The 26522-nt window shown below is 42.5% G+C and overlaps 1 protein-coding gene across 24 annotated transcripts in view; it reads left to right on the top strand.

The window, feature by feature from the left end:
* mbnl1 (muscleblind-like splicing regulator 1) overlaps positions 1 to 26522 on the top strand; it is a 40424-nt gene that overhangs the window by 4807 nt on the left and 9095 nt on the right. For 12 of the 24 annotated variants that reach the window (XM_013269314.2, XM_025900137.1, XM_025900131.1 and 9 more), the window contains exons 2-5: positions 7363 to 8391; positions 24116 to 24331; positions 24503 to 24721; positions 26184 to 26423. In XM_013269314.2, coding sequence (XP_013124768.1) covers positions 8218 to 8391; positions 24116 to 24331; positions 24503 to 24721; positions 26184 to 26423 — 849 coding nt within the window. In that variant the 5' untranslated portion in view covers positions 7363 to 8217. Of the gene's footprint in view, positions 1 to 302; positions 542 to 6787; positions 6923 to 7200; positions 7225 to 7362; positions 8392 to 24115; positions 24332 to 24502; positions 24722 to 26183; positions 26424 to 26522 lie in introns of those variants that run through there. The other 12 variants (XM_025900142.1, XM_025900136.1, XM_025900139.1 and 9 more) reach the window with 4 other exon arrangements.

The raw sequence follows: 26522 nt of genomic DNA, 5'->3' as shown, positions 1-26522 counted from the left end.
CCCACTCAGCTTTCATTCCCTCTGCCTGACTCAACATAGGACATGTTTGGAGTTATCCTTCAGGGCTTGGTTAACAGGGAGAATGGTGTCATTTGACTCTCCTATACGTCTTCCCTCTTTCTTGCTGTGTCAGCCCAAAGCGAAAGCATGGATCTACCACATGCGTGTTTCCTTAACATGCTTGCCCTGTGTAAGGCAAACTCCCGCCCCGCTGTATGTAAATTATGTGTGACATGTGAAGCTGGTGCTACCTTATATGGCAAGCAGTATTTCAGTACGTTAGAATGTTTGCCAAGCATTTCGGGTCGCGGGAGGAGAGAGTGTGTGAGGGGGTGACTCTGTCTGTGGGAGTGTGTGTGTCTCTAAGTAAGTGTTTGCATGCGTCTGACAGAGGGGGGAGTAACCGAGAGAGAGAGAGAGAGAGAGAGGAAGAAAGTTGCAAAGAGAAGGAAAGAGTGGAAAGAAGGACAGAGAAACATGGGAGAAGGAGACCGCGTAAATGGAGAAGGTTTTACTTGTTGATCTTTAAACGGGAGTGAAAGTAAGTCGACTTAAGAGTTTACTTTGTTTGGGTGACTTGCAGCGTACTGTAGTACATTTTTTCCAAGCGATTACAGACCAGCCTGGTTTGTCCTTGTAGATCAGACTAGTTTATAAGGAACGAAAAGCATTTTTATTCATACAATAATATCTTTCAGCACCAATTACATTAATTTCGCTGTTTGTTTGTTGCTTTAAAACAATTTGTGAACAGCAGCTGGTCACGATTTTATTTTTAAAAGTATCTGACGCCTTCATTCCTTCTCCTGTCTTTGTCCTTCTCCTCATGATCTCTGCCCCCCCTGCTCTGAGTATACTCTCGGTGGCTTGTTGGTGGTTGGGGCAATGATGAGGAATGTTGTTGTTGTGACTTAGAGGGATTCATGGCGGCTCAGACAGTAGCACACACACCCAAGTATGTGCACACATGTGAGCAGTCGCACAAAGACAGATGTGTGGCAGATTACTTAGTAGAGACTTTGTAAAAATCTCCACAATAGGTCCGCTGCAGGTAGACTGTCAATTTCTGTCTGGCCGAGGAACGTGTCACTGCGATTATGGCAGATAAGGAAGTCGTAAGATCACATTACTGTCTCTGCGTCGAGCCGCATACGAGCATACATTCAGGTGCAAATTACTCTGCATTTATGTGTGCTTCCTATCATTTAGAATCTGCCCTACAGATAGGATTAGGTGCATGGCTGAATGTGCGCTGACAGGTTAAGCCTTTATTACACGAGGGCTTCTCTGTATGTTTCTGGTGATACAACCACATTTCATCCTCTCTGAGGAAGTTTGACACAGTTTTGCCCGAGCATGACACACTTTAAGCTAAGCTAAAAATAAGAAATGCCCTTAACAAAGTAATACACCAGTAATAAATGAGGTTTTAACCTGACTTGATACATGTTTCTTCCTGTTCTTATTTTCAGACTTCTGTTTTAGACATCACACGATAGCAGCAGTGCCCATTTTATCGGAGCTACACAGCAGCGCTAGTATGTAGGATGACTGATGTGTCAAAGCTGCTGTTTGTGCTGCCAGTAATAAGGGTCTAGATATTTCATTATTGTTCTGTCCGAAGGTACACATGTCAACACAAGCTTCTACTTGTTTCTCTCGACAGCCATGACATCTTAGGCCTCTTCATCTCCGACAGCGTGTCAGATGGCTGTAACATTTATAACGCTGCCGTCCCACTAGTCTGATTCTCTCGCTCAGGCTTTTTCTAGCAACCTTTGCCTCAGTCTAGCAGAGAAGGGGCCCCAGTAATATTCAGTTAATGCAGGCATGAGACATTGCATGACGTGGTCACTGGTGATTAGGGCAGAAGATAAAATTGGTGACTGGTAATGTGTCTTTGCATGTAATACACAGATAACGCAGCCAAATATAGGTGCTTAGCGTGGGATTAGTAGTGGAAAACAAGATTAGATGCCTTAGTGTTTGTCCAGGAATTAAAATTTTGTTCTGCTAATATGTAAATGAAAAATATAGCTGACAGTTGCAGAGTTGTGACCTTAAAAGGAAATAATGAGGAGAGAAATTTCAGACTGACAGTTTGTGCTACTTTGCAGGAAAAAAAAGCTTTAACAATAATGCTGTGGTCTTTTTGGGCAAAGTCACACAGTCACGGCAACACTTCCTGATCATCGGCTGAAACAAAATAAAGTATGCATTTTTTTGTTATGGGTGTAAGGCACGTAGGTTAAGCAGTACTTTTATATAATTGGGGATTCAATAACAGCTTAAATAGGGTCTTATTAAGTAGTGAGTAATGGTATAAGTTCAACATAGCCCAGATTTTACACTTTCCTAAACTCCCAAAGGAATCAACACTGCAGTTCTAAAGGATATTTTCCCATATACCCACCCAGAATCTTCCACGATTGCTCAGTCGGATTGAGATCCGGTGACTGCAAAGGTCAGAGCATATGATTCTCTTGTTTTGAAACTTGTGAATTGTTCACTTGTTATCTTACTTTACTTTTGGCTATTCGCAATCGTCCTAGTGCGTTTCAGTAGAAATTAGCCCCTGTCTCTCTGTATACTGACACAGACGACGTAAACGCGAGCCAGCGAGCCACTCTATAAACCATAAGGCCCGCCATTATCCTCACTGTCCGTTGATTTCACAACATCCTTACACACACATGTGCGCACAAAGATGCAGTGTTGCCCACAATCAGATATTCACCACAGTTTAAGAATGCCCAGTGTCGAGTCGGATAGAGGTTTGTGTGTTTACACAGGTTCTCGTTTGTGTATGTTGTCAGCGTGTGTGTGTGTTTAGCGCTGTCCATGTGTGCCACACAAGAGCTGTCATTGTCTCCAGAGGTTTGCTCCTCTAGAGAATCAATAGGCATTGTTAGTTTTGCGTTTCTAGCCAAAGGGTTACTTTCAGGAAACCTTAGTCAAATACATAACTTGATGCGACTAATAAATAAGACAAGTTAATGACTTTATGATGAGGATGAGCATGCCAATGAAGTTGATAAGAGTAACAGATGTAGCACAGCTCAGAACAGCAATGTTATATTTGCACAGCTCTCTGTCCATGTGATCTGTACTCACATTAAACCAAACTCATAAATGAAGTGTAAGTAAATAGTGTGTCCTGTATACCTGGCACTTGCACCAATTTTTTTTGGTTACCTTACTGAATGCAGTCTCTCAACCAACTGAGATCTCGCAAATACAGCTTACTCAGTGTTGCACGTAAGCTCTATGGTGGGCAGAGCAGCATCATTTAGTCTCTACATTTGTGCATCAATGCAGAAAAGATAAAGAAAGTATCAATATGTGTCCAGATATGCACCGGTGTGTAAGTGTGTGTAAAGGTCAGCGAGGGCAGTATTGGCATGCTAGCTTCTGAGCAACAAGTCCAGAGGTGTTGTGTTTCGTACAGCGTGACGACCTGTATCAGCACACTGTCACCCTGACACCACCTCTGGCAAAATGCTGAAACCACTCCCTGCGCTGAACAGCAGCAAACCAAAAGGGATGACTGCGTCTTTCTCCGCTGTCACAGCTGAAAATAGAAGCTCCGCCTCGAAGCTGTGGTTTGCTAATTAGGTAGCCATACCAGATGGTGCAATATAACCAGTAGCATACCTGCATTTTTCTTGAGATTAATCTCTGCTAATACTGCGCTAGTTAATCTATTTTATGCGGCTATGCAATAAAGAGCCTTCAGTATTTCGTGGCTGTGAAATCAAGCCACGTTTATCTAAACTAATAATGTGTCGCTCATTTTTTCAGGAAGTCTTATCATAACTGTGAGCCACACCTTCTTTCTTGTTTTCTCGGTCCTGCTGAGTTTTCTGGTTGCAATAAGGACTCCAAAATCCCAAAACCAGCTGCCAGATTAGCGTGTGTCTTTGGTAGATTCCACTTTTCAGTCAGCTGAGGCATGTTTTCATGCACGACCGCCATTCAGCACTATTCACCATGCACATCAGTGCCAGGTTTTATGATTTGTATGGGCTTTCGACGTAGGGTGAATTTTGACAGTGTGTTCTGTTTTTTTCATAGCGAGAACAGATTTGTTTCATGGCTCAAAAGGAAGAGAAAGTAAAAGATGTGGAGGCTTGGTTTTCAAAACTGTTTATGCCATAAAAGTGTATGCTGTTGTCACAGGACCGATTCTTCTTCCGCTTCCTCTTCTTGTCGGCCCAAAGTCTTACCACCACGTGTCCTAAAAGGGCAATAGGAAGAATGTCTCGCTTGCGCTCTCTCGCAGTCTCCCCTTCCTCCACTCTGATCGACCTTGCACCAGCTTGCAAGACCTTGGAGTCTAAGGGAGGGCTGCCGAGGATGCTGAACGAGAACATAGGCCAGATAATCACACCGAGGGCACGAAGGCAGAGACGTGGGTGGAGTTGAGGTGGCCGAAACAATAGGAAGGAAATCACAGATCCACCTGTTCAAATTATATTACTGTTATAAATTTTGTGGAAGAGAAGAAGATAATGTTAAACACTCGCTGATTTGAAATGGATACTCAAAGAGCACTGACAGTTAAAGTGGTATTAGATATAGGGAGTGGCACACCAACAGAAAAAACTGTAGAGAGGAGGAAATCAATAAGGGAAGGAGGCCCGTGTCCAGACATGATGGATCATAATGAGGATTCATTATTACTCTGGCTCGTCTTACACCATATTACATTGTTTCTCCCTCACAGCTGTGTTCTCATCTGACCAAAACCACAGAAACTGATTAGGCAGGCCGACAGACTCAGGGGGCTGTCAGCTTTTAATGCGTCAAGTCGTCACGCCCTCTCATTTGATTGAAGACAGTTCCAGGTGCCTTTAGTTAAAAAAAATAAAAAATTTGAATTAGATGTCTCTGTTCCACCTCATTAGTGTCCAGACAACATAGCTTTGGTTCAGCTGAACTCCACAAAGTGTACTTCGTAGTAAAAGTGTGTCACTAAATGCCTCATCAGACTCAATTGTAATAGGTACATGTAAGGTCAACATTTAGTGATAATAACAGACCATTCATGAACACACATAAAGATTACTCTCGACTGACCTGACATTTACGCAGCAGTGTGCACAAGTTGATGAATGACTTCACGTGAATAGAGTTCATGGGAACAGAAATATGGCCCCAGTCACACAAACAAAAGTATGACATGCAGCATGCTGGAAGAGTTGCACTCTGACGAAGATATTCAATCTAAGTTCTGTTACTCAAAAATGTCTTTTGGCATAAAAGAATTTTTAGACCAGCAGGAAAACTACTGCTTCTTGCGCAACATTTACTAAGATAAGAGAGGTGTGCAGATCGATCTAAATATCGTTATTATTGATACCAACGCTGATGTTGGTATCGGAGTGATACTTTTTTTTCTAACCTCTCAATATGTAGCCCACTGAATTGTGTCACATCACATTTAAACAACAGAAGTTGATCAAAAGTGCTTCAGATAAAGGCACATTTACATTTCAGTTCTAAAAACAAACAGTTTTAAAATGCATGAAAAGCTGAAAGGTGTGCTTTGTTGTATCAACTAATTACTGTGGAAAGTAAAACATCATAATGACTTAGGGGGTCATTAAAATGTGATGAAATTATTAAAATATGAATAGATGATGATTCAGCTCATAAATCATGACACACTGCTTTCCCCTACATAAACTCCCACTATAGGTTATCGTTACTGGTATCGGCAATACTGGCCGTGTGTATGTATTCATTTGGATCGATCCTAAAGCTGACACAGCACTAGTTATAGTGAAGATAGATATTTTATGTTAGTGTTTCATTGGAAAGTTAATTTATTTTGATCTCCATATAACGCATGATATGAAAGATAATTGGCTGGGTATGTGTGTAGTCGTCGAGTATGGTCGTTGCAGGATTTGCATTCCAAATACACGCCAAAGGTCATTTCTATTGCTACATTGCTACATTCGCTATCATAAGGGTCATCCAAGGTGAAACTGAAATGTTTTGTCATTCTCGCTCTCTCTTTCCCTCTCATTCACTCTCTCTCTCTCTCTCTCTTTCTCTAAATACACTGTTTATCCATGTTGCTGGGTCATCATGGGCTGCGCTGCACTACTGCAGGGCTCTGATATAGTGCGTTGCAGGGTTGTAAAGTTAGCAGTGGTTGGTTGGTGGCATTGCTGAGGGTGCACATGCTTTTCTGGGGAAAGCGATTTCACTGCTCAGGGTGTGGTGACTTACTCTGGCTTAGCGATAAGGGCAGAATGGGCCCCTGGGATCCCAATCATGCAGATTCCCCCAACAGACCCCATACAATGGTTTCACCAAAAATAGAAGCCACTGGCAGCAATGCAAAATTTAAACAAACAAGCAAAACAAACGCAAAGCAAAAAACGACTCATTTAAACTTATAAACTCATTTAAAAGTGATAAATGGGAAAATTCTGACAGTGAAATATAACCAGGCTGTTTCGTTCAATCGTGTTCTGCACAATTACCGCGTGCGAGCTTGCATTTGTGTGAGACCGTTGCAATATGCATCGCCTTACTGCAACGGTGGTATTTCCTATTTAAAAATAAAATAACGTTATCTCTGGACTCTTCCATGAATTTTATTGTTTTGATAAGGAAACAGGTTATCTTGTAAGGCAGAAACAGTTCAGCCTGTGTGTCTTTCAACAGCAAGCGGGCAGGTCAGCCTCCTGTTCGCTCCTCCCCCTTGCTCTCACCTGGCGCTTGGCCCAGAATGTTGCTGCAACTCCGCAAGCTCTCATTGGCCGCCGCTCTCACAAGGCTTCGCAAGAAAGGAAATGACTAAACTCTTCTCCCTCATGCCCAACCTCAACTTCCCCCTTGCTTTCACTCTCTTCCTTTCTTTCACCTCTAAACACATTTGCAATGGCCGGCTTTGCTGTACTGGACTGTAAGTGATACGGGATTTGATGTGCTTTTCTCTGCGTTGTCCAGATGATGTGGAAAGCTGTGAATGGCTGCTTTGTGCGTTTCTCTGTGTGTGTGTGTGTGTGTGTGTGTGTGTGTGTGTGTGTCTGTTTGTGCGTAGCGTGGCCTGATGAAGGTGTGCTTGCACTGTGTGTGTTTAGAGCGCAGGGCGGGTGAAAGTTTTATTTGTTTTCGCTGACACCCCTGCATTTCTGAGATTTTTACATATTCTTCACTCCCACAGCTGCATAGCTCAGCAGTGGCACCACTTTAAAAATCCTGCAGGTCAGAATCTTCTCTGAAAGACACACGAGCGGGAAAACAAACATGACAGTTGTTATCTTCTTTTTTTAACGTGTTGCATCAGACTAATCTTTCGTTTTCTTTTTCCCCTTTCTTCTATCTCTCTCTTTATCTCCCCAGAGGAAGTGCCTTCCCTGATGTCTGCTGCAGCTTTGACCTGCTTCTACAGCTGAAGCTCCACCCTCCCCCCTGCCTCGCTCGCTTGCTGCCACAGCAACACGAGTACAAGGACAGCAACCACACCCTCCTCGCAGCCTTCGCTCCGACCCCATCCACTGTACCATCATCATCCACTCCACGCAGCCTGACTCCAAACTCCGCTCTCCTCACTGTAAGACGGCCCTGCTGCCAGCCACTATCCACCAGCTGACCAGCCTTACCACAGCAGCCCAACACACCACCAGGCCCACACAGCATCACCTTGCCTTTCACCTTCGCCTTCAACCCTCTAAAGCCTCCACTTAGTCCTCAGTGTCCTTAACCTTCTTGTAGCAGGCTACACCCAGACTGTCACCTTTGTTGCCTGCTTCACTGCACCTAACCAGAGGGCTCTCAGTTCGGCTGTCACCTTCGCCTGGGAATGTTATAGATGACGCAGTTCAGTAAGCAATAAAAAGTGAGAGAGAAAAGTCTAACCAAGAGAGGCAGCTTGACTGTTAAGCTAAGTAGTCTCCCCTGGATATAATAACTCTATCAGCTGCTGTCTGATCAGGAAAAGAACCCGCTTACATCCACAGCCATCCTGCGACATTTTACTTTGGAGAAGGAGTCAAGTCAATCAGTAGGAACTTTTCTTTTTCAGTGTTTCATTTCATCTTCACGGACAAGTATCCCAGACAGTGACAACACTGATAAGTAAACAGAAAAAGAAAAAGATTGTGGATAACAACACTATAGGTACTTAATTTGAACAGATTTCGAAGAGTTTTCGAACAGATCTCCGCTCGGAATACTTTTTTTTGCCGGCGTCTTGAGATGGCGATGAACATAACACACATCCGTGACACAAAGTGGCTGACACTGGAAGTATGCCGGGAGTTCCAGAGGGGCACGTGCTCGCGCTCCGACCAGGAGTGCAAGTTCGCTCACCCAGCCAAGAGCTGCCAGGTGGACAACGGACGGGTCATCGCTTGCTTCGACTCGCTCAAGGTAAGAAAGTAGAAGTGGCGTGCAGGAAATCTGGAGTCGATAAGGAGATAAGGATAAGAGACTGAGCACATTGGGTCTGACAGGCGGTTTGAGGGAATTTATGGTGTTGCAAACTGGAAATAACAAACTGGAGTGCACCATCTGGCCACAGCATGTGCTCTCCTTGGTCCGACCTATTTCTGGTCAGGTGACTGGAACATGTGATGAAGGGTGCAGAATGGAGGGGGGTGGGGGGGTTTTGGCGGTGGGGTTAGGTGAAGCAGTCCGGCATATTTAACGCAGAGCTGTGGAATTTTCTGGGACAGTCCGAAATGTTTTGAGTAGTGTTTACTTCCAAATGGAATTCATTCAAGAGTCAGCTGCTTTTCCGACTGATTACACTGCACATAAACACAGTTGCATGAATTTACTACAATAGCGCAGTTATTCTGGAAGTGATCATGTTTGCTGTGTGCCAGTGTTTGAATAGAAAAGCAGCCGAACAGTCGGATGAATAGCCAGATGTACAAACTCATACGGAGGCCCTGAGCAAAGCTCAGCTGCTAGAAGGGAACAAGGCGATAGCGTCATCATGTAGCTCTCATTCGCTGAAACCACTTCCTGTTCAGAGGCCTAAGGGCAGTTATAAGGGGTTTGTGTGTGTTTCTATATGTGTGTCTGCTTTAGAGCAGAGTTGGGGAACTGTATGCAGTAATTTTCCATTTTTAGGCAGCAGCAGGAAAGCAAACACCTCTTTTTTTTCTCTCTCTCTCACTCTCGTCGATTCTCTCACTCTTTCACAATGACTCTTTTTATCGGAGCACAAGATCTCTGGAGATGGGTGGACCTCAACCCAAAGTTTCCAGCATTGACTTGGCACTGTATGTTTTTCGTGTTTGTATTGTCCCGCAGATACTGGTGACTCGTGGTCATTGACTGCGTGTGAGCAGGGTTAGGATGAGGACAGCGTGTGCGCAGCGCAACTCAGGGGAAGAGTTGTTACAGCCAGATGTGGACAAAAGAACATTGTCAGGCCCTAGCTGACTCTCCAGCAGCTTCTTCACCTGTGCACATGAAAATTTAATATATTTTCATTGTTTAATTTCTTGAAATCTTCTCAAAACACTGCAACTTTGCAAAAGGGGAACATAAGCCACTGTCATAATAATCATACGCAGTTTAATTTACTCAGCTTCACATTATTTTCTGACATCTGTGTTGCCAGATGTCAGAAAATAATTTGGATTAAAATTTTAAAATAGCCAAAACAAAAACAGGTGGCATCCAGTTATATTCAAGTTTTAGCAAACTGGAGCAGCAGCATAACTGCTACAGACATAACACAACGTTACCTACATGTCACAGACTCCTGAGTTCAGTGTTACTGACTGCGAGAGGATATTGACTGAGAGAGCAGTGGTGCTTTTATCTGCAGGCAGATGTTTAAATTGTCACACTGAGGTAGAGGTTGCCACTAAAAAGGAGTGACTGGCAAGTATACGGTGGCTTTTTGAAGGACTCTGAAGGCCTTTTTTAGTAGTTTGGACTCATTTTCCACTAGGATATGTGTATTAATGGAGATGGGTAATACTTTTTTTTTTTTTAACCACTCGCCCCATTTTTTCCACTGGTAATGAAAAACAGAGCAGGTCTCTGAAACCCACAATGGAAAGAGAAGCAGAAAGTAAAAAGACAGAGAAAGAGCAAAAGAGCAGAGAGGGAATATCAGAAAGAAAACCTGTGGATTTGTCAGATAAATGTTTGCACCATATAATAAGGCATAAACCTCTAGCTTTGCACACACACACACACACATTCTAAATTAGTCTTTCTAAACAGACCCGCAGCAGCACTGAGTGAAAAATCAGCTGCCCTAATTCTCTTTAACACAGATTGAGAGGTTGAAATAGGACAAACTCTCGAATGAGTTGTGTTACATGAAGCCACATTGCCCCCCCCCAACACGCAGACACTAATGCGCCCTCCTGGACACATGTGCACATGTTTTCTGCCCATGAGAGAGGATCGACCTTCTTCTTGAGAAGTGTATAATTAGCACAGGTCTCACATGATCACTAGTGCATAGCTGAGCAGGTCACACCCAAACCCAGTCATTTCCCCAACAGCCACTCTTGCTCTCTTTTCGGCCTCTTTTTTTTAATGCTGCACACACACACACATACGCAAACATGCACACATACAGTCGCGGCCTCACACACTGAATAACATCTGTCCGGCACTAAATGACATTGTAGATAATACATTGATACCAGAAATAGCAAAAAGGAGTTAAATCATGATTTCTCATGGCAGTAATCATACGTGCACCACATTCCCTCAAGCTAGAAAATCAATTAGAACCACGTATCCATCTAGGCCACAGACCCGTAACAGAGTTGAGGTGCTTTTGAATCTGTCCGTGCTTGAACAAGATGCGTGTGGGTGTTTGCTGGCCTTACACTTGGCCTTAACCCCAGAGTGCAGCCGTTTCTGTTGCCTGTCTATCTGGTTGGTGCAGCACAGACAGCTCAGCTATGTCGAAGCAGGGTAAATATTTAGAGAGGGATAATGGTAGCCTGGACTCCCTGATTTAAAGTCAGCTTTGTAACTTTGCCCGTCAATGATTAACTGCAGAGCAGATAGGTGAGGTGTAATAAATTGGAATCTGGATAAACAACGCGCCTCATAGCTAAAACTAATCTAGACAACAGATTAACTGATGAGGCAGATGTTTAAAATATACCCGCTACTTCGAGGAGGTACAGCGTAGTAACCTACTTTTAACCCACTCTAGTTGATACCACTTGTTCTCTCTGCTTGTACACTAAAGCTGATAGGAGTGTAACAGGGGCTTAGGGTTGCAGAAACAAGTGCGCAACTTGCCTCATTAGTATATGAGGCAAGTTGCTCTCTGCTGTAAATGAACTTGTTGTTGCTTGTTTTTAATGCTCATTAAAAGCGCCTTCTGTGCTGTTCCGCTCGGTCTGTCTGTTCCATCAGGACACACCCATTCCCGGGCAAGATGGGTCACATTACACCTGGATAACTACCCTACTAGCACAGCTATTACCACACACGTATCGTACAACACAAACCCGTGTGGAATTAGGTCAGGAGCAGGTCCTTGTTTAACCCCGGATGGCATCCAAAATGTTAAAAAATGGAGGCAGTGATCGTCTACCACAGAGAACCGTTTGAAGATACACACACACGCATGCTTTCACACAGCATAGACTTTGTGCTTTGTCTACCTGCCAGCCCGACACACCCGCTGTCATCACGTTTCTGAGCACATGCACGTGCGTTACATTGGTATTTGTGGTGCTGTTGCAGCCGCTTCGTTTGTGTTGCTGCACTGTTTGAGGAGAGCTGGATGTTAAATGAGAAATATTTGCTTGTTTACCATCTGCACACCAATTATTTGGGCAGGGACTGTTTTTTCTTTGATTTCTCGCTTCGGCACATTAAATTCGACATAAAGCCGGTGCTACTGTAAAAGCCCAAGTCTCAAGTATGCTTTACATCCGTATAAAAGGAACTGTGTGACTGAGGTTGGCAATTAGACTCATGTGAATTTTTCTGTCAATATGGGTTAAGAGTTCACCTTTCACTTGAAGAAAACAATAATAGAGGTTAACAAAAGAAAAAATCAATCAGAGGTACACAAAAGGTAATCGGTTTGCCAAAGTCAGCTGCTAGAAATGTTGTAAAAAAAAAAAAAAGCAGAAGTACTCATGTAAATGCCTAACAAGCTGCTAGACAGAGGATGTAGGCATACATGTTTCCCTGTTGTTCATGATACCTCCCACGCAAACCGATAATCCAGAAAAAACAGATTGCAGTTCAAAAATATACAAAAAAGTAACTAGTGAACTACAGGAATGATGAAGCAAAAAAGTTGCTGAAAGAAAAAAGCAATTGCCCATAAGTCACAGCGCCAGCATCACCTGATATCAGTCTGATTGCAGATGGTTTCCCCCTGCTGAGACTAAACACGGAAAGATGCCACAACAAGCAGCGGTAAAAGGCTGAGGGAGCGTCCCCAGTGAACATATATCGTGTGTTAATATCTAGGGACTGAATACTTAAATTAGTCATTTTCTCCACAGGATTTTCCACAAACTGTTAAATATGCTGATTTATTTGACTTTATGCATTGCTGTCCAGCTACTTTTCAACCCCTCACGCTGGTGGTAATTCTTTTTATTAGGCCGCTTACATTTCCTCACATGGCTCTGTCTACGTCAATGTAAACATGCATAAAAGCTGCGACCTGACACTTTGTTTTACCCATTATTTTACACCTGATTTACAACTTCTGGTCTGGACTGCATCTGTCTGGCTTTTTCTCCCGTTCATTCTCTTTCCTCTATCTGCCTTTCCTCTCATTTCGCTGGTCATATTTTGACAGCACATTTAGATCCAGTACAGTGAGGTTAAATACACACAGACACACCAGACAGACTTTTCTGGTAAATATTAACCATGTTGCTAGCTGACGGCATTTTTGTGATTTCAAACAAATTTTTCTGCCAGTCTCCGCAATGACTGACTGTATATGGCCACGTGAATTCAATACCTGTCACTTTTTTTCACCAACAATAACCTGAGGAGCACTCTGCCACGTTAAATCAACTGCAAGGGTTAACGTAAGCACACCACACACACTAAAGACAGACAGATGTGCCATTTTCCAACACAGCAGCCACAGATGAGCACGTGGAATCCAAAGTCGGTCATTGGTCAGCCGTACTCACTTTGCTTTTGATACACTGACTTTCAAAAAGTGCAAGCCATAGACAGCAAGGTTTGTTTTCAGTGGCATGGTGCAAATTTTCAGTCGGATTCCGGAATGATGTAACTCCTCTTGCAGACCTTTCATCTTAATTGCATTCCTAATGGGATATCTATGACTGCATGCAGAAAAGCTCTTTCTCCTCTTTAAATATATTTAAGGGGTAGATTTATTCAGCTGTACGATACAGCTTCTGCTAGATGGATGCTGTGCGTGGCTGTGCTCAGTCTTTCCTCTAGCTTATTAAAATAAACTGAGACTCATAACTGGGATTTTATTTCAGTAAGTAGGCGTTTTTAGTTTTCTTTCTCCTGGCATCAATGGGCCTATTCTTAAGTCTTTGTCACATTCATGCTTGGACCACGCTAATCCTGGTTGCTGCACACACTAAACCACATAGAGCCTTTTCCTTGGCCTGCTTGTTTTAGGTTGTGTGTGCATCCTTGTCACATCAGCGCATCTATGCATCTTGTCTGTGAGCTTATGTGACAGAAGATCAGCAACAACAGTCTTTTCTTCTCAGTGTCAGCCGTCCCTGTCCCGGCATCACACTGGGCCCATTTATAACACCAGTGATACAATGATTACTTCTCTAGCTGCCCTTTCTGAATCTGTCTTTAACGTACAGACTTAACAGAAAGCCACAAATAGCCCGAGGGTTTGTTTGCTCCACCCAGTAACAAATATTGACAGATCAAAGTCACGATTCAAGCGTTAAATTATCCGAAACTCGTAAAACATAATCTGTACTGAGCCGATTAAGTCCACCCTCATTTCTTTATATTTTGTTGGGAAAATGGGAAGTAGGTGCAGCGATTTATTGAAATGTGTGCATATATGGAAACACAGTATATAAGGCAAAAAGTGTTTGTACAATTCTAACAAGCTCAAAAGTCAATATTTGGTGTGACCACCTTTATTCTTCGACACAGCCTGAACTCTGGTTGGCAAACCTTTTTGTAATTTCTTTAAGTAGTCTTTAGGAATAGTTCTCCAGGCTTCTCGAAGGACATTCAAAGCTATTCTTTGGATCTTGGCTGCGTTTTGTTCTGTTATCTGTCAGATGATCCCGCGCTGCTTCAGTAATGTGAGACCTGGGCTCTGGGGAGGCCAGGTATGCTTTTACTGTATTAACAGTATGTTTGGGATTATTGTCATACTAAAATATGAAGCTGTTGGCAATCAGATACTTTCCAGATGGTATCAAAATCTGGTTCGACTTTTCTGTGTTTATAATTCCATCAAATTGGCAAGATCTCCAACACCACTGGCTGAAATTCAGGACCAAACCATGACAGAGCCTCCACCGTGTTTTACAGATGGCTGTAGACACTCACCTCTCTCCTGACTTCCTCTGTTCTTAGGGACAATATTTGAACCAGGAAATTCACATTTGGATTCAAAGCAACTTCATAAAGCACTGTTGCCACTGATTGTCAGTCCACTTGTTGTTTAAATTGGCATAACTCAGCCTTTTCTTCCTGCTTGATTTCATTAAGAATGGCTTCTTGATAGCCAGCCTTCCACTAAGACCATTTCTGTTAAGGCTTCAGTGAACAGTAGATGGATCAACTGAAACATCTGTGTCTCAGGTTCTGTGTTGGGTCTGGTGAGCCCTTTGAGAATCATCTTGTTGATGCAAAATTACTATTTTATGTCATTAAAAATACCAAATATCTTTGGTATTTTTAATTCATATCTGTCAAATTCAAATTCAAATAAGGTAGCAAGAACAAATTATGTGTTTTTGTGCAGTAACAAAGGTAGTATTTAAGCGCTTTTTGCAAAATTGTCCTTTGCATGTAGACAAGGTTCATCCCTTGAACTAGACGGCCTTATAATTTTTGAATGATTTATAGGTCAGTGTTAAGTGGCTTAATTCCTCTGAAAATGGTCAGGTACAAGGACTGGACTGAAAATGAGCCAAAGTCTAAATAAAGAAACTTGGAAAGCACTTTGGAAACACTGGAGAAGTGTTGATCAAGTCCACCTTTAAAAAATTACAAGAAATTCTGGCTCCTTGGAAGCAAAATATCTTTTAAAAATGGAGAGGTGGGTCAAGACTTTGGCACAATACTTTATAATTAGTGTTGGTAATGCCACTGCTGCAAGGTGTGCTCATTCATTTACATTTATTTGACACTATATAGTATATAACAAAGAAACAAAATTATTGCAGCCTTATTAATAGTTCCTGATAACAGTATTAGCAGATGCTGCTGTTAGCTAGGCTATCATCAATCCCACAAGACAGGTGAGAGCGTAGCTTGAGGGCACAGCCACTCACTTAGATTCAATTCTCTTAACACCTTTTCACTCTGCCACTCCCCCTCCTCGGTCCAGCAGTCACGTTTACCCTGCCTCTTTTCTCTCCGTCGATGCCGAAACATTAAGGAGGCTATGTCAGGCGCTGCACACTCACATGCTTTCTGGTGGTGACTGTGAGGCAAAAAGGGGAAAAAAAATAGTTGATAGCTGTCCATGTGTTTTTCTCTTTCTCAATTGCTCTCTGTGTGCCTGTCTTGTTTTTCTTTAAGTGCATTCCTTCTCAGAATCGCAGTGTCTGGGCCTGTCAGACTCATGGCAACAGTCTTAATCACTTTCTGCTTGTCTTCAATTCAGTTTTCATTGTCATCGCTCGCTGCTGAGCAAGGAAAACCTTCTTTTACCTTATTTGGTGAATCTGAAACTTCAAATATTCTCCATTATGCATTTGTTTATTTCATTATATGTTATTGAGCAATGAGTCACAGTCAACACCCTCGCAAATTAAGGCTTAATTTAGGCAGGATTATTCATGTGTTGTTGTTTTCTTGACTTGGAACAGTGGCGCAATCTGAACACGAATTAGTATTAGCCCTAATTAATTTATATGATGCTCACAGACAGCATTGTCTTGCATTTGACTTGCATTTGTGGCTTTAGCCTTGCTTGCAAAATCTTTTAGGCTGGATTTAATTCTGAAGTTGCAAGTTAGCTGTTGCTAGTTCCAGCTGTTGTTTTTACAAACTTTATGAATATCAGAATATTATCTTCCATAATAGAAAGAGTATGAGGCTAAACCACTTGATAAAATGCTGTACGAGAGGAAGAGGGTGAAATCGTCCTCGTGCTGGTGCCAAGCCCAAAAGACATAATCACACACAGAAACAGGATTAGGCCAGTTGACAGTGGGATTAGAGCCGTGGATAGGATTACAGACTGTGAGATCAGATTAGCATAATACATACCAGATTAAATCTGTTAGTGCTGCAAACTAAACTAATCATTTTCCCCGTGGTTATTACTTGGCTACTGATAGAAGAGGATTTTTTCCCCTGTTGTCTGAGCCTTGTCTGGTGGTGGGAGTGACGAGGGTTAAAAAAGGGAGAGCAGAAAGCTGGGAACAAAGAAAGGTATATAAAAGAGAAAAATGATTAGTCATATCCCTTTAAACTTTTTTTCCTCCTTTTATAGGTCTTGCTTAGGGTTGAAATGCATCACAACGCTGCCACTCTGAAGTGGTAGAGATAATGATGTAGTCTTGCTTGAAAGACAAAAAAATGTGGAAGGAGTTTGGTACACGTAGCTCATCCCAGGCTAAGGGCTTTATTTGTGTGTGACTTTGTTTTCTCTGTATTAAGATCACTTCCCCATTTTCTTTGTCTGTCTCCGGATTGCTTTTGTAATCTAAGCTCATTATACACCACGACTGTATTATATATTTTATAACAAATAAATAAATATGTATATATACGGGGCATTGTAAGTCTACTAGTCATTTAGATTTTCTTTAGTGAGAATATATTGCATCCCACTGCATTACTCATGCTTTAAGTTTTGAAATGTTTCATTTAGATAAAAGAAAGTCTTTATTTCTCAACCCAGAAGGCCCAATATTAAAAAGAGCCCACCTCAGTCATTTCAGAAACAGTGTTGCTATTGATGCGTCATTGCTGCCTGAGACTTGCGATTTCTGCTCAGCGACTCTTCTTTCTCACTCTGAGGCAGAGCTCGGAGATGATTAAATGAACGTTAGCGGGCTACGTCGCGAGCACTGGATGGCTTTCATAAAGTGCTGCCGCTCAAATCAATACTCGTGTGATTGTTCTGTTATCACGGATAATGAAAAGCAAGAAACTGACCTCGCAGGAGGAGAAGCATCGCTAAACTGAGAAAGGGGGACCGTAGAGAAACCTTAATGTAAACAAAGTCACATTAAAGTTGGTTTGTGTCTCAAGAGATGGCAAGAGAGAGAGAGGCAGACAGGGAGAGAGCGAGAGAAAGGAGGGGGGCATGTGAAAAAAACCCAAAAAAACAGAGGGAGGTCTAAGTTTGGATCCAGAGCTCCTGTGTACGTGACATCTGACCTGAGGGATTTCTGAGAACCAACACCCTCTCGAGTGTGAATAACTCATTGCTCAGCCTGCATTTTGTGTGTGTGTCTGTCTGTGTCTATATGAATAGTTAGGTTTTATGTGGATGCTACTGTGTCACATGCATGTGGGTGTTTACATTTGAACCACAGCTGCAATTTGCGAAATATTTTTCTCCTAAAACCCAGAAAATCCGCTGATGCGTTCTGCTCACATTTTTCCCACAGCCACACGACGTACCTTATCGCACTCTGTGTGGTCCGTGTTGTAACTCTATTCTAGCCTGTAATCCTCATTCTCTCTGTCGTTGTTGGGTGAGGGCGGGGATGCGTAACCAGTATGGGTATTATCATAGATTGACACTCCCTCCTTTCTTCATATCTCCACAAGGCCTGCTGGTCACATCAACTCACTGACCACTAATCTTCACAACACAGATTACTGGGTACATTGAGCCCCAATAAGGAGATGTGGGCATGAGTACGAGTGCGTGTTTATGGTCTGATATAGACATGCATGCCTCAGCAAAGAAACAGCACTACATCACTAAGACTCCAAAGACCTCTGCCGTCTTCTTCGCTTTCTTCAAAATCTGCTGTTAATTTGATGCTAAATTAAGTGACTGAAAAGAAAAGAAAATCAATTTTTCTCTTCTCTAAATGGGTGTTATTGATTGTGAATTGCTAATTACTTAATGCTTGCAAATTTAGCGGGGATAAGATGAGGCTATCACATCGGAATATTTCTGGCTCGCTCTTTTTTCCAGTAATTGCGTGCTTGCTGTTTTACCAGGAAATTCCAGTCAACGTGCACATTAGTATATTGACTGAGTTTGCTGTATTTTATGTTTTATGCCATATTTGGGTGCACGGTAGACAAAGAGACCAACTGCTGGGTCCGGTCCTTTGAGTCTGTGCTATTCCCCAGCAGAACAAAGCTTCATTCAGAGTGTGTGTGAAGAGAAAGGGCTTTCATCTCTGTGTATGTTTAGACAGAAGTCAGTGGAACGCAGTACAGAGAACAGAGTAGCTTCACAGCAACTCAACACAACTGAATCTTACACCATAACATCACACCACAACGCTGGAGCATCAAAGATAAGAGGGCAAGTGAAGTTGGATCAACTGTAACTGTCTCTGTAGTGTGTTTAAATGGATGTAGGTTAACGGTACATTATGATATGCAGGATATAAATACATCCATGGTCACGCTTCAAATGGGTTAGCCTGCAGTAACTAGAATATTGTGTGTTTGTTTTTAGGTATTTCTTTTTTAGTAAAAGGTTTGGACAGATTGATGTCCTTGGGAAATTGTGCTGCAGAGTTTCCAGTTTTTTTGAGGGGGGCCAAAATACAGTGGCCCTGAGAGGACAAATACAACAGAAGTGTTGATCGAACAGCTGCGCAAGTGACAAGCTAACAGTAAACGGCTAATAGCAAACATGTCTACAGTATTATCTGAGTCGTGATTAAAACACACATCTCCGATGAGTCCTCTGCTTCTTTGAAACGTGTCTCAGTGCAGTCTTTCACGTGCTTTGGTTTCTGTCACTTCTGTAGCTCATCAGTCACGTAATTGTCTCCCCAAAACCGCGTCCATTGTGCTTTGTGTTCTTTAGTGGCGTTTTTCTATTTTCTGGTGTCTTAAGTTGCAGTGCGTTTGACCTCTCAGGGCCACCATACCAGAAGGTCACAAAATGAATTCAAGTGATTGTGATGTATTTAAATTACACAACTATACAGAACAAAAACTATGCGTCTGGCAAACATATAGTTAGTCTGGGTTAAACATAATCCAAACAGAATCACAGTTTCAATTGATTAAATCTGAACCTTTTTGGGATTCTTTGAAATATTTTAATAAACTGAAGAGACAGAGTGGTTGAGCTGATGTTTGCATGTTGACATATACAAAATGTAAAACGCATACCAAGTAGGGCTGTCACGAAATCAGAATTTCGATACCAGAAATAGGACAGTAAAAATGAAACAATCTAAAAGTGACCATGTTGAATATGTTATGTTATAAAAATAAAATAAAACCAAAAACAATAAAGCTAGGAATCTCCTTAGCCTCAGTTTAAAAGACCTTGAAGTTACAGTTTACCTGTTTTCTGCAGGCGTTTTCCTAAAAAGAGCACAATTATAACTGAATGCTGCATATCGCCGTTTAGCTGTGCCGCATGCAAGAATAACTGGCTCGTCTAAGACATGTGTGGACAGTTCGTAATGTAGCAGCAGTTCAGAGATGATCTGGTATTTTGGCCTTAAACCATTCAGACTTTTATAACAAACTATATTTAAGGGTTGCAAGTCAAATGGATACAAAAGCCCCCATTTTACTGAATGCTTTTAACTATAGTCTTCACGGGAGAGACGTTTTTCTTCACCTGTCTCGTGTTTCCCTCCTTCTTGCTGGCTGGCGCACATGCACAGTGCAACATCTTGCTGCATGCTTCACGTCTGCTCCTTAAAAGGATGGGATACAGCCCCACCCAGCATTCTTTACTCATTGGTTCATTGTTTGTTTAAATCCCACACAATCACCAAAGCTGGGTGTGTGTCTACGAGTGTGAGACAGAGAGCTAGAAGAGAGTGCGCTCAGGGTGGGACATGTTATTGCAACTTATCATCAAACAGCCTGCCCAGTAGCCAGTGGGATTATTGTTCCCAGTTTGGCCTGGATTTTGGCAAGTCTGAGCTCACCGGGGGAAGTGCAGACTCTCACTATTAAAATAAAACATGGCCTGGATTGAACTTAAAGAAGGCAGGGAAAGTTCAGTAGTGCAGCGGCTGCTTGGTGAAAACACCCTGCTGTATTAACGTCGTATTATTCTATTAAATCATGACTCTGACCTATAATATGCAGTTTAACCCCCCTCATAGCTCTGTCACCTGAACTTGGAAACACTTTCCTGAAACACACTTTGAACAATGGAGACAAATGCCTATACTGATTCTAGGGAAACAGAATGAGGGAAACAGCTAATGATGTGGATGAATCAGTTTTCATTGTTTTTACATGTCTTGCATGAAGCAGTGACAAACTCATCTATTCACTAATCCCATTCTCATTATCAGGTATTATGAAAAATCCCTAAAAAGAAGGATTTGAAGCTTCCATAGCCCAGCCCACGTTTGATTTGCATAATTATCCTTAAATCCCATCATTATCATGAGACAGTGCAATGTCCTGCTCAGACTGAGATCCCATGGTGGAGTCGAAAGAGCTGGTCAGTGATAAGAATTATCGGAGGTGATGTATCTATCTTTCATCGACATAGTTTGAATTTTTTCGCGATGGAAACGCAGACAATCGGTGAAAGATGCTCCTTAACTAGTCGTGGCTGCAGGGCCAGCTCTATCTGTAGCGTTTCCTTTGCCGAGCTCTCTCTGGCAGCGAGCAGGCGGATTCAGGAGTCACTGTGTATTAGAGGAGAAGTGTCTGACTGCTCTGTTACCGTGGACACCATCTGTAGCTGCTCCTCGAGGCTGGTGATGTCACAGTAACAGACAAAAACACGACGCGAGGGGCAACGTTTCCCTCTCATCCCTGTCTGCATCTCTTTTCTTTTTTTTCTTCCCACCCTGCTTTGGACTGCTCGCGATGGTCTAAACTGATCACTTCTGCAACTTCTAAGATTTCACTGATACAGCTGTTGAGTCACCATGACTTTCATTTTACGCTCTCCGTCTCTCTCTCTCCGTGCAATCAGAGTGCTTTCTCTTACGTGACCTGCTTTTAAAATTCAAAATGGCTGCCAGTGATGGTTGATGACATTTTCTTTTCTCAAAATGATTGAACTAAAAATCAAAGCAGCATTTTATTTTTTACCCTCCTTAACTCAAAAACACGTCCATATACACAACTGCAATAATAAATCCAGCAGTTGACGGTTGGGGTCATGTGAGGTGAGCGCAACATGATCTTTTATGCCTTTACAACCACCCCCCTTCACCTACCCCTCACAAACACACACAGACACACAGACACACACACACACACACACACACACACACACACACACACACACACACACACACATACTCTCCCTCCCCTCTCTGGATGTTGTTGTCACTCTCTGGATGAGTGCTATTAGAACCTGCTTTCATCTCCTCCTTTTTTGAACACACACACCTTAGTGCCAGATTTAAAATCCTTCTCCTCATATTAAGGTCTTGAATATTCAGACCTTATCTTAAAGATCTCATAGTACCATATCACCCCAATAGAGCGTTTCACTGTCAGACTGCTGGTTAACTTGTGGTTCCTGGGGCATTTAAAAGTAGAATGGGAGGCTTTCAGGCCTATCCCAGTTTAGATTTTTGGAGACACTACTTTTAAGAACTTAAAACTTTCCTTTTTGATAGTATATATGTAGGGCTGGATCATGTAACCTGAATCCTCCATAGTTATGCTGCAATAGTTCTTGGCTGCTGGTGCACTGAGTGTTCCTTCTTCATTCACCTTTTGGAGGTTTCTCCCTATTAAAAGGGACTTTTTCCTTCCCACTGTCACCAAGTGCTTGCTCATATAGGGGTTGTTTAGTCTTTGTCTTACAATATAAAACACCTTGAGGTGACTGGTGAGTATAATGTGTTTTAGATCACTATGAAACTTTTAAGCTGATTCAACATGTATTTTACCCCTCGCATTAGGAAATAGCAACACATTTTTTTGACTCACTGACACTGTGTGACATAAAATGTGAATAGCTAATCTGCATAAGCCATTTTTATGGCTCTGTCTTTGTGCCTGTTTGTCTTCTCACTAAATAAATGAGTCTTATGTTCATTTTTAATCAACTTGAGTAAATCTTTACTATCTGGTATCACTGCTAGAATTTCGTAGCAAGTTTAACATATTTTCTGAATGACACAGTGCTGTCTTCTGTCTCATAGCTGTTCATCAGAGTTTTGATACAAAAACAGACCAATGACAATATCAGGCCCCTTATCTGTGCGCTCCATTTTGTTATCTAAGCAGAAGAGAAGATAACAGGCACAGAGCATAAGGGAGACGTGCAGGTAGTCATAGTCCATGCATCCGTCTTAATTGCTCTTACCCGGCTATCTGCAACACAATCTGCTGTCATTTTAAAAGGAGCTCCAAGTAGAACTTGAGATCGCAATTTCAGACAAGTGGATAAAACAAAATACCTTCAAAAAGGGCCCCCTGCCATTAAAGTTCCCCTCAGTGCTCCTTCCTGTTTCCTTTGCACCTGTCCGGTGCTCCAGTGTCAGTGAAAGCAAAGGAGATGAAAAAGTGAGATGAAGTCATGACAGAGTATAGACATGAATCCCAGTGGGGTCAGCTCTGTCAGTGAGGGAGAGCACAGTCAGATCAGCTGTACCGCAGAGCTGAAAGGAAATACGCGCCTTTCCTAAACTGCGGACGTGTTTTGTGTGCGCGCTCTTATGTTTGCGTGACATACATCTGCCACCTGTTAGATGAACCTGACCCCAATGTGCATGCATTAATGCGTATGCATTCTTGCCTGCACAAGAATGCACTTGAGTGTGTCAGACCTTTTCCTAGACTACTCCTCTCCAGACTGAAGATATAATTGGATACTCGCAACAGGCAGCAGAAAGGGTTCCCTGTCTTAGATTATTATTCAGAGGTTTTGAAGCGTGACCTCCGGATGACTGCTGATATAATATAGACAGATCATATGAGTGGATGGTATTTTTAGCACCGTTTAGACATGTAGCCAAGCTGGATGTCTGGAGAAAAGCAGCGCAGCATCAGTTGACCTCCTGGGGCTAGTGTACACATACACACATGTCCCAGCTGGGACTGGCAGAAATAGCAAGCTGTTAACAATTAGTGATAGACTCAGGCCAGACCCAATGTGAAACTGAGTGTCTGACGTTGAAGTAGCTATAAACAAGGATGCAGGATTTCACTAGGATTATGACTGAACATGCACCATGTGTTCATTTTTCATATTTTATTGTCACATGCAAAAGGTGGTGCGCAGTGTAGTGGTTTACAAGTGAAAGCTTGTTTAGATCTAGGAGGACACACAAATCCCTTTAGGGTGTCTGGATTGGAAAAATCTGCCAAATCAAACACACCGTGCTGCTGTGGTGACCCCTTGTGAATAATGAGAGGTTTTTTGTTTTTTTTAGTGGTCCAAGCCTTGAAGCAATGCTGATATAATGTTTACCACCCTCACCAAGCTGAGACTGTTCGGAATGACATTAGTTTAGCAGGTATTTGGTTGTTAGGCCAATTAACTGGGTAAACCTTGGCATCGTGATGATCGTATACGAGCTGGCGATCCTCATAGTTGTTACTCAAGACTATGGATGTCTATACAAATTTTATAGCGACCAGTTTGGTAGCTGCCAAGACATTAGACACTAATAACTGTTGATGTAAATCAGCATCAAGTCCAATAAAAGAACATTGCCATAAACCTTAAAACGCTAAAACCTGCCAAAATTTTTGACAGAGCACAGGCAAACTTCTCAAGCTGATCAATTCAAAGTCAATATAAAGTCAATAATGTTTGTCTCCACCCTGTTGCCATATAAGCGTCTTTCTAAATCTGGCGTTAAATGCTGTGATTTCTCTCCACCCCTCTCAGGGCCGTTGTTCCAGGGAGAATTGCAAGTACCTGCACCCTCCTCCCCATCTAAAGACCCAGCTGGAGATCAACGGCAGGAACAATCTGATCCAGCAGAAGAATATGGCCATGCTCGCCCAGCAGATGCAGCTCGCCAATGCCATGATGCCTGGCACGCAGCTACCACCTATGGTGAGAGGACACACACGTATGAACACACCACAGCTACTGCCCACGGTGAGATTACGTACATGTAAAAGCTCGCACATATACGGCTCCTTCTTGTCTGCGTGGCTCTTTCCCGTCTTTCGAGTCCCCTTCATGTCAGTGCGTGTCTTTACGGAAAGCTCGCAGTTTGCGCTCCCCGCTGTCCTTTAATTCCTCTGCCTTTATTTTGTTTTGCTCCAGCCCATGTTCTCGGTGACACCAGGCCTGGCCACCAACGCAAGCGCAGCAGCAGCTGCAGCTGCAGCCTTTAATCCCTACTTAAGCCCTGTGTCACCAAGCCTGATGCCTCCAGAGATCCTACCCAGCACCCCTGTCCTCATGGCCTCCAGCCCTGCAGTCAGCCAAGTCCCCAACGCTGCCGCTGCAGCCCAGAAACTGCTGAGAACAGACAGACTTGAGGTAAGACACAAACTGACAGACTGTGATGTCATCTCTTCTCCGAAAAACTTTCAAACTCCATTACAAACTCTTCCTCGTGGTGTATCTCTTTGTTAGTCAGAGTAGAGTTAACCTCAATGATAATGAGCCTGTAAACAAGACAGATATTGATGGCAAGCAGCTTAACAAGCATAAGAATAATGGCGCCCTTACTTGATTTGCATAAACAGTTTCTGAAACGGAATTGAATTATAATAGCTGGTGCAATTATGCAAAGTAGAAACCAAACTGAAAGAAAATAAAAAACAGGTTGATAAACTGTGATGAAATGTCATCGGTTTATCACTCGTGTAATCCTGATGAACTGCATCTCAATTAAGTTCCCGTGGAGATGGTGCTTTCGCTCGTTGCGTTTCACAAAATGGCACAAGACGAGCATAACAACAGAGCCGTGTTATTTAGAAGAGTGCTGAAGCTATAATCAGCGCTCAACGTATACAAACCGCACTAAAATTACACTTTTATCACTTTGTCGTTAAATAGCACCTTTTATGTGTCAATACCACACGGCCACCATTTAAAATAGCGGTTTTGTGTGTTTAATAGCATCATGTCACAAAAGTAGCATAGCGCGGTATGAAGCATGTTCACTCATACACTGCTGAAACGCTCACAGGAGTAAGGCAGAGTTGATGTCAGGAAAGCAACAGCCGTTATGTGTGCCTAATTTAAAAGAAAGTGCTGCCCTCTGGTGTCTCTCGTACTTACAAATGTCTGAGATGCAACACATAGCTGTGTATAGGGGATAAAATGTATTATGAGATTATACGTATTTGTGTTAATGTGGAAATGGTTCAACATAGCGTGGACCTTCCTGAATGCATTACAGGATCTCACTAATAGTTGAACAGGAAGTATCCAGATAGATCTTGTTATGTTGGATAGAGGAAGGCTCAGCACAGGCTGAAAGGATTTGTAAAGGCTTTCACAGGTTAACTGGTTTAAATAAAATCACTTCCATTTGTATTATAATATTAATATTTGAGATACGAGTACACAAATCAGCATTTTTTTTCTGTGTTCTTTGCAAATCTGAATTTAAGGCAATTTTAAGTGAACTGGACATAGACTATTACTTTTACTACGGTCGTCATTTTTATTGACAGTGAACTTGATAGATTTTGGTTGTTTTTGTGTTTTAGTTTTATTTTTTGCCTGGGTGGATTTGACAGATGTGTGTGTGTGTGTTAGTTATTTATGCGACTTATTATTGGACTGAGCCTTTTCTTAGCTGGGACACTCTTAAAAAATAGATTTTTTATCTCAAAGGTCTTATTTTTCTTTTTCCTGGTTAAATACGGGTTAAATTAAAAAGAAATAAAGAAATCTCATGTAAATATTCTGCACAAACTGTTCTCACGCGGTGCTGAATTTGGACGTGGAGCCTGCACGTTATCATTCACCTCATCCCATTTGTCTGTAGGTCTGTCGGGAGTATCAAAGGGGCAACTGCTCTCGGGGGGAGAACGACTGTCGCTTCGCTCACCCCGCAGACAGCACTATGATCGACACCAACGACAACACCGTCACTGTATGCATGGACTACATCAAGGGTCGGTGCTCCCGAGAAAAGTGCAAGTACTTCCACCCGCCGGCTCACCTGCAGGCCAAAATAAAGGCTGCCCAGCACCAGGTGAACCAGGCCACAGCCGCCGCAGCCATGGTGAGCAGTCTGCAGAAGCGTGCGCACACTCATTTACAACCCACACAACAGGCTTTATATTTACGCTAGGGTTAGCGACTGTAGAGCAGATGTGTTCTG

The sequence above is a fragment of the Oreochromis niloticus genome, linkage group LG18 (assembly GCF_001858045.2).
Source record: "Oreochromis niloticus isolate F11D_XX linkage group LG18, O_niloticus_UMD_NMBU, whole genome shotgun sequence".
NCBI lineage: Eukaryota > Metazoa > Chordata > Actinopteri > Cichliformes > Cichlidae > Oreochromis > Oreochromis niloticus.
This window is presented reverse-complemented; position numbering and strand designations above follow the sequence as displayed.